At 39.3% G+C, this 8,619-nt stretch overlaps 1 protein-coding gene across 16 annotated transcripts in view; it reads left to right on the top strand.

Annotated features, from left to right (window-relative positions):
* Positions 1-341: 341 nt before the first annotated feature.
* Positions 342-8,619, top strand: part of LOC111973477 (receptor-type tyrosine-protein phosphatase kappa) — a 163,195-nt gene continuing 154,917 nt past the window's right edge. For 9 of the 16 annotated variants that reach the window (XM_070446495.1, XM_024000858.2, XM_024000857.2 and 6 more), the window contains exon 1: positions 343-543. In XM_070446495.1, the coding sequence (XP_070302596.1) occupies positions 471-543 (73 nt within the window). In that variant the 5' untranslated portion in view covers positions 343-470. Of the gene's footprint in view, positions 544-8,619 lie in introns of all 16 variants that reach the window. The other 7 variants (XM_024000851.2, XM_070446492.1, XM_024000850.2 and 4 more) reach the window with 2 other exon arrangements.

The raw sequence follows: 8,619 nt of genomic DNA, 5'->3' as shown, positions 1-8,619 counted from the left end.
GAGTATAGTGGCACCAGTGTACCACTTTCTATGAATTATAGTGATAAGTGGCACTGTCATTGTGAATGGGTCTCAAAAGCTATGCAATTTTTTAATTAATGCATTTCATGGATCTCGTCTATACATATTCATCCGATTCAAGTTAATCAACAATTTAATGCAACACAAATTCAACTGGATACACTTTCTGTTCCGTTTGGATAGAAAAAGACGCATGAAAACGAAGCAGCTGTAGCACTTTGCCAACATTAGGGGGAGCCTGCTGTCGGTCTCAGAGCCTGCCGAGCAGCCAAATCTCTCCGAGAGGAGCCGTTTGAATAGGTGACAATGCTGACGTCATGGACTTTCACTCCACTCACGGAGAAACAAAGTATCCGCAAGAGTGAAGGGGTGAGAATGGAGCCCGTGAATCCACAGGAATAATAAGCGTCTCAAACTGCTTTAAAACTTGAACAACTCTATAAACAAACATGGATACATTTAGACTTCGCTTCATACTACTCTACTCTTCAATTCTAAGCGTCGGGGCTCAATTCACGACAGGTAAGGATCTTTAAACCTTTCTGTGAGAGAGACTGTACGAGCCGAGCGTAGAGGAAAGTTGGTGGTGAATGTTTTTAGTTGGAGTAATTTAAATGAAGGTGTGGACTGTTGCATTTCGTTGTTCCGGAAAAACTTGATACAAAAGCAGAATTAGCCTATGTCTTTTCCAAGTCTGATAGCCTAATGTTTGTGAGATTGTTCCGAATCATTGCTCCAAAATCGGGTCCGATTTCTCCCGTGGCTTTTCTGTAGGTATAGCGAGCAAGTTACCATTCAGAATATACGGTTACGTCCCAAAATGTTGCCACCTAGAACGAAAGTATTTGAGTCTGTCCTGACGTCGCTGCATGCACCCATAGACTATGTCGCCAATTTGAAAAAAGTTATCGGATCCATGATTTCTGCATGATCACAACATTGAAATGGACAATTTGATCATAACAGGCAAATATAGCAGTAAATAGATTGTTGTAATTTCGCATTATGTTGCATACTGTAGCCCAATGAAGATGTTGTGCAAACCTGAAGTCATTGAATTAACACCAACTTGCCATTTAGGAACTTTACGCCAAGAATAGGCTGACTAATGGTGAGACTGAAAGTAGGAGCCTGCTGTCTCTAACTGTTACCTTAAATATGGCATGATATGGTTGTACAGTAGGCCTAATTAACAACTTTTTGGACACGAGAAAGACTGGTCCTTATACGAATAGGCTACAATGACTCAACTACCGGTATATAATCTATGAAAGCCTAATTCTTCCTTATTACATGGAACCAAAGGTAAAAGTCAGTTTGTTTAGAAACATGAATGAATACAATMCAACATTGTGATTACAGATTAAAGCTTTTGCCCTTTTGAACTTTCGCAGTGACCTTTAAGTAAACAAGCAGATCTTGGAACCATACAATAAAGCGTCACAAAGTTACTCTCAGGGTAAAAAAATATATACTTTTTTAGTATGTCTCAACTCTTGAGGGTCCAATGTGTTTCACCTTCAGTTGCAACATTTTCATCTAAATTGACAAAACTGTAGTTCTTCATAAAGATWWAAAAAAWAKAAAAAARAAAAAKAAWTTTAATGGCTAAATCACTKATTTAAACGGCTTATATATTTTTGTAACCTAATGTTTAGACTCTACTAGACTATGTGGAATAGTAAAACATATTATTAGCTTTTTCTGTTGTGTAAATGAAATCCAATACATCTCATACTGTGTCCCAGGGGACTTGCAAAACAGCAGGGGGGGGTCCTGTTTTCTATAAACCATTCAAAATGTTAATTCTAAAGAAACCTGATAAATGCTGTTTGTCATGTAAATAGATGTTCATTCCATTTATTCATTCCCAATCATTTAAGATTGATGTTTAATGTATCTTTTATATTTGTATTGCAATCCATATGATCTCTTTTGAAGCAATTTCCCCATTTTTGGAATTCTTATTGAGAATCTGATGTGTTCAGATATAGTGGGGTCCGAAATGATTGACACCCTTGATAAAGATGAGCAATAATGACTGGATAAAATAAGTAATTCAAATACTGAGCTATATTGCATGGTCCAAAAAATTGGGAAATTATATAATTTGATACTAATACAATTGCTCAGAGAAAGAGATTTTGTTTAACAAGTAATACATTATTTTCACAAAAAGGTAGGGGTCAGAATTATTTACACCCCTAAAGATTCTTATAAATAAAGTAGTCAAAAGTTTAGTATTTGGTCCCATACTCCTAGCATGTAATGACTACATCAAGCTTGTCTCTCTGCTAGGGCTGATCCCATTTAGATTGTTTGGTTGATATATTTTTTAGTCGAGCTGTGGCAACAAAAAAAAAATGTATGGCACATGTCTTGATTGACGCCTGTCTCAGTGGACTAATCCATTGCGGAGGCCGTGGGGGTGGCACACCAGTATCACCAGTAGTACATTTACTGTTATTTCCCATCATTTCTAATCTACAATGTTTGTTTGGTTACGGTAATTTCTGTTAATATATTATTATTACAGTCTTACTGTTGTGATTGTAGGAGTGGAAACATTGTTTGCATAGCGCACAACCTATGCTACACTTGTGAGAAACAAGTTTTGGTTTATTTCATTCCATTTACGAGTTSTCAATTTATTCATTGTGTTTTCTTTGGAGCGCTCCTGTCAATGTTGAGTAAGGACGTGCACCTGATTACGCATATAAGTAGGACTAGGCTACCTGGTCTTTTTCCATTTGGCACTCCAAATGAAAAAAGTTGCCGGCCACTAGTGTAGCCTATTACTGACAACTTSGGGAGCGTAATGGCAGAATCTACGAAGGCATAGCGGCGGGAGGAGGAGGTTCAGGAACAGGTTTTTTTTTAATGGAAAAGTTTTCTTGATCTCTGGCTCCCTCTTGAGTCATTTGTGTGTCTTAATTATTTAATCACAGTGTGCTTAAAGCATCAGACAAGCTCAGTAGCCTACATATAATTGATTTTATTAAAACACAAAGGGTGTGTCTAAAATCAGCATACAATATAGTTCAGCTTTTGAATTATTTATTTTAAAGTCATTATTGCTCACCTTTATCAAGGGTGTCAATAATTTCAGACCCCACTGTATGTAGTCAGATATGTAGCCCATAATTGTTACTTTAGCCTCTGCCTCTATAACCTTTTGGCCTTAGTCTCTTTTTTTATTTGCTGATTAACTAAGGGCCTCCATAAGTCTTTGCTCTTCAAAGCGCACACACACACACACACATGTTCTCACATATCTGTTTGAGTGTAACCTGCATCATCAGATTAATTCACCACTGGTTGGGGGTTGGAAATAGAAAATACAGCTGTCTATATAATTGCAGATGAATTCATCAGAAAGTCTTAACCATGGATTAATTACATTAGAGTAATCAAAAACACACAATGACAAAAGGCAAATTACACATTTTCGAGATTGATTCGTAAATGATGTGATTATGCTGGCGGTATTATGGAAATGAACTGGAAGATCACTTTACATAAATGTACAATGTCAATTTCATAAAGCAATGCTGCTCTGCGATGGAAATATACAAATCGGTGTGCTAATCCACTTATGATTTATTTTCTGTTGCTTGCATCTGGCCGCAGCGCAAATGGGACAACCGGTGAAGGGTGAGTTACTAAGCTGTGCTATCATTCGACAGGAGCCCCTGTCCTGATTAATTGTGACCTGATGACTCCTGGCTGTTGGACTATGCCACCTTGAATGCTCAATATGGTCTCTGTGCAGATGTGTCACTGCATCTCCCTGTTAATGGCTCTCTCTTCGGGAATGGCTAGTGACGCTCTCACATGATCTGGGACAATAAACCACAGCATATAAAGGTTTACGCGATAATTTTTCGTATATAAAACAAACCATTTTCAAAACTTTTGCGGGCTACAGATCATGTGAGGTTAGCCAAATACCACACATTAATTTGGTTGTGACGTCCGTGGGCGATAACGTGAAATAACAGCCGTTGTTGCAGGTAAGCAACACGGTTTCCTTCATTACATGCATGGAATAAATGGATTCTTTTTAAACGACATTCATCTGCAGTTACCCTTTAGTGTTTGCTTTGTAAAATCACTGTGGTTGCCTAAGTAATTACAGAGAAGCAAACTCATTTAGTTGCCCACCTATCTGAGAATCAAGTGTGAATGACTCTCGGGAGAGATGGCCATTAACCAAAAGGTAGACACTGCAGGAGATGAACAGCTGTTACTGGGTGAGGTGTATTCAAAATGGACCCCTAATGAGAAGAACACTATTGATGCTTTCATATGGTGAGTCAGCACTAGAAATAACTGGCCTAACCTTACTCTTATTGGTTGTTCTGACAAACAATTCATCATAGCACTTGCATTTCCAGTACATTTGTATGTTTTGACTTTGATATGTTTGTGAATTTGGCACAGGAGAGTGAGTTCTTTTCTCAGTTTCTCCAAGGCCTAATGGGATATCCTTCACTACATCTCAGCCTCAGGTTTTTTATGCACGCAATTTTCCCCTAGAGTATGGTTAGTTACTGCATGCTTTGTCCATTGTCTACATCCTGGTCTGGTTTAACCACTTCTTTTAAAAAAGGCAACTTGGTGCCATAAACTACTATGTCCCCTCATTAAAACATAGGCCATGGTAGACAATGGTCTTGTCTAGTGTGTGAGGCAATACAGAGAGAAAGACCCCCCCCCCCCCCCCCCCTCTGCTATTCAATACCAATAAGACTCTTCTAAGAGGGGAAGTTGCTGACCACTCAGTGCAGCACTTGCAGTCTTATATCTTAGTTTTATTACAGGTTAGGTGACAGTGAGAGAAGTTGCTTATCTCAGCACCTGTGAGAGAATTGTATGTTTTTTATGCGTGGCCTCAACAAAATCTATTTGCAGCATGCAGCCACTTATTGTTCCCTTAGCTTTCTGAAGTTTTAGATTATGCATGGTGAATCAATACCTGACAGAATGTGTCAAGTGATTTTGCAACGGTATGGATTTTTAATTTGGTTTTCCTCAAAATCAGCAGCTTCCGTATTATTTCTCCCCTTTATTTATTTATTCAGAACTGCACCTGTAAGGATTTTGTCAGCATGTTACCCATCTGCCAGTTTTTCTCGGGATTACGAATGAATAAGCAAGTTTGTTCTTGTTATAAGCCCAACAGACATGTTAAACATAGGCCCACTGCCTTGAACAATCCATCCAATGACCCTTTTACCGTACAGTACTAAATGTCTGCAGTGTTTCCAAGGCCCTGTGCTCTTATTGTTTATTTGGCCCCGAGAGGTGCCCGCTCAGACAGATGTATTCTGAACTGGACTTAAAGGAGCATTTCATCCCTCTTCATGCTCACAGCAACACGGGCCATGGGCCTATTGTAACACGCAAGGCAACAAAAGCCTTGTGGAGTTACACTTGAAGCTCTGCATCGGAGGACAGTGTCGGTGTGTTTCTGCTCCCAGCATGCATCATGCTCCTGTCTGCTGGGTATTTGGGACAGGGAGAGATGCTCTGCAATTGTTCGTGTTCATTGCCCTGGTGAATGTCTCAGACCCCAGTTATCCCCAGTCTTTGTCATCACAGCATTTTGGAGATTAAAGCTGTAATGGTGTTTTTGGTGGTCTATTCTGATGCCTGCCCTTAAGCTTCTTTTGAAAGCTGACTGGACTTTTCCTAAGGGAGACTGGGAATGAAAAAAAAACGTCTGACGGATTAGATTTTTGGCCTTTTTTTTTGTTCTGGTTGGAGGGTTTAAGGAGATCGAAGTATCACTGCATTGACTCAATTAAGATGATCATACYTCATCATACATTCAACACCCTGTTCTGGGAAGTGCAGCTCCCATGTCCTTCATTTGACAGAAAAAAAACTCTCCATTACTGTTGTCACAATAGCAGAATTTTGACTTCGATACCAGGTTTAGTATCACAATTCTCGATACCAAAACGATACRACTGCAAAAAAAMAAGGCATATTTAATAGCAAAAGTCACAGAATGGCAATTGATCCAGACAGATAAATTCAGCTACTGCTCTGTTCAATTGTTGGGCAATATCATTACAGTTGCATTTATTTTTTTAATTTTTTTACATCTGAGACAGCCATGTATGCATTAATGAATTATACAATCAATTTGACTTGACTTTAATCAGTCTAACGACATAATGGTAATACTTAAAGTAAATCTCTATTAATAAAGTAAATCTCTATTAATAAACTGGGTAAAGATATAGCCTAAGCCTATCCACAATACAGGTGAATGCATATTCAATAGGAGTGTGTGCATGCATTGAGTTATTGAGCTTGTTTTGGCTGATGTCATGGGGCTACAGATTCRATTTGGGACTTATTTGATTGTACTGGTCAACAACATTTGCATAGAAGTAGCTTCTTCTATAAAAATGTGCACTGTCTTTTTTAACCAGTAAATACATCATTCACGAGGCAGTTAGTTTGCTGAGGCAATAGATAATCTTTGGGAGAGATGTGTGAGAGAGACTGAATAGTGCTCGCCAGCTTGTAGTCATAAACCTCGGAAATTAGTTACCTCTAATTCGAAAATGAATGGGAAAAGAATAGGGTTTTGCGACAAACGCCGAAAATAGGTCTGAGGTCGACACAGACAATATCAATCAGTAAACATGACCTTTATGAATTATGAAGCTTTTATATTTTTTCATAAATGCTTCAAAATTCACAAAAAGTGACGTTAGGTGATGAAGATTATCTCAATAAAATATATAAGATCTCCTAAGCCTGTGTTTAACTCAGTCCTTATTTTCTGCGTTTATCCAAAAACGCTACAAAAACTCCATTCATTTTAGGATTTGTCCAACGAACCATGGCGGAGTTAGTGCCTACAGAAAGACGACATTATGATTACTCTCTATAAGTGAATGAATTAAGCTTTTGGTGGCAATCAGCTTTGAAATCAGGATATTTAGTGTTATGGTTTGCATATTATCACAGAGTACCTGGGTAGTGAATTTATGTTAGCGTTAGCTGTCAGCTAGCAAGGAAAGTTAGCCTACAAAGCTGGACGCTACCGGTATCTTCTTCCATTGTAAAGTGTTCTTCAACATTTTCAACATTTCATTTTCTGTCGAATAATTGAAGTGTGTTAATTTCTGTGCGTCATGAGTGGGGATTTAATCATTGCTAGCCTGCACAATGTTACGTGGAGCAGGCGCGGTGCACTAAAATAAGGGGTCAGCTGCGCTGATCGACAGGCTTGATCAGTGAGAAACATATGACAGAAGTATCGAAAGTAACACAAATTCTAGTACCGAACCATTTTTCATGTTCTAATATAGTTTTGGTATAGGCCTACCATGCAACAGTACTCTCCATTGAGGTTGACTTCAATTCAACATGGTCTAAATTCTGTCAAATGGTTGCTTTGAACAAATTAGAAAATTCGAGGCCTGACCAAAATCCCCTGCGCAATGTTTGTGAGGGGGAACTTTAAATCACTTATCATGATTCTCTTTAGCTGCACATACTATCTCACGATTCCATCCACAGTTTTTATGCGCGTAAAGTCATATCGTATTTTTTTWAAATCACGACATCTGTGATGGAAGTTGATGGACCTTTCGGTACAATTTTCTAAATGTGACTCACCACTTGGATTCGGTCTTATGTAGCAAAATTTGAAATTGTGTTTTTTACATTGGATTAAAGTAGAGACAGAGCTACAAAATTATATATCATACACTGCATTTGAGGAACAATGGGAAAGTAATTCTGCTTTGAAACTTGATCAACTTGTAAACTCACTTTTGAGAAAACGGCCTTTGAATGTTTTGGTATCTAGTGAGCTCTTCTTTATCTACACCCATTCAGATTCGTTCACACCCTCTTAAGCTTTAGCCCCACCCATCTCGTTTCGCTCTCTGAGCGCACACTTCACGCTCTGCCCGATTATTTGTTTACCTATGGATAACATGAAAACAGCCTAACCAGCTCTGCTTGCAACAATTTCATTACACTTTTTTGCAGACGTTTACTGACACCGGCCATATTCAACAGGTGTTGTACACACTAATGTTAGCTAGTTAAACAACAATGAACACAGTGCCAACAATGCCACAGTGCTGGGAGGTAACCAACCAGGTTCAATGTTAGCTAGCTAACATTAGGCTCTAACTAGAACAGCAAACGGCACTGGGATACGAATAATAACGTCAGCTAGGGAGCCAGGCAGTTAACGTTAGCTAGCTAGCCGCCTGGTGTAGAGGTCCTGGATGACAGGCAGCTTAGTCCCAGTGATGTACTGGGACGTACGCACTACCCTCTGTAGTGCCTTGCGGTCGGAGGCCGAGCAGTTGCCGTACCAGGCAGTGATGCAACCAGTCAGGATGCTCTCGATGTTGCAGGTGTAGAACCTTTTGAGCATCTGAGGACCCATGCCAAATCTTTTTAGTTTCCTGAGGGGGAATAGGCTTTGTCGTGCCCTCTTGACTGTCTTGGTGTGTTTGGACTATTCTAGTTTGTTGGTGATGTGGACACCAAGGAACTTGAAGCTCTCGACCTGCTCCACTACAGCCCCATCGATGAGAATGGGGGCGTGCTCGG

This window comes from Salvelinus sp. IW2-2015, linkage group LG14 (assembly GCF_002910315.2).
Source record: "Salvelinus sp. IW2-2015 linkage group LG14, ASM291031v2, whole genome shotgun sequence".
Taxonomy (NCBI): domain Eukaryota; kingdom Metazoa; phylum Chordata; class Actinopteri; order Salmoniformes; family Salmonidae; genus Salvelinus; species Salvelinus sp. IW2-2015.
The sequence above is the reverse complement of the archived record's forward strand: the minus strand, read 5'-3'. Positions and strand labels throughout refer to the sequence as shown.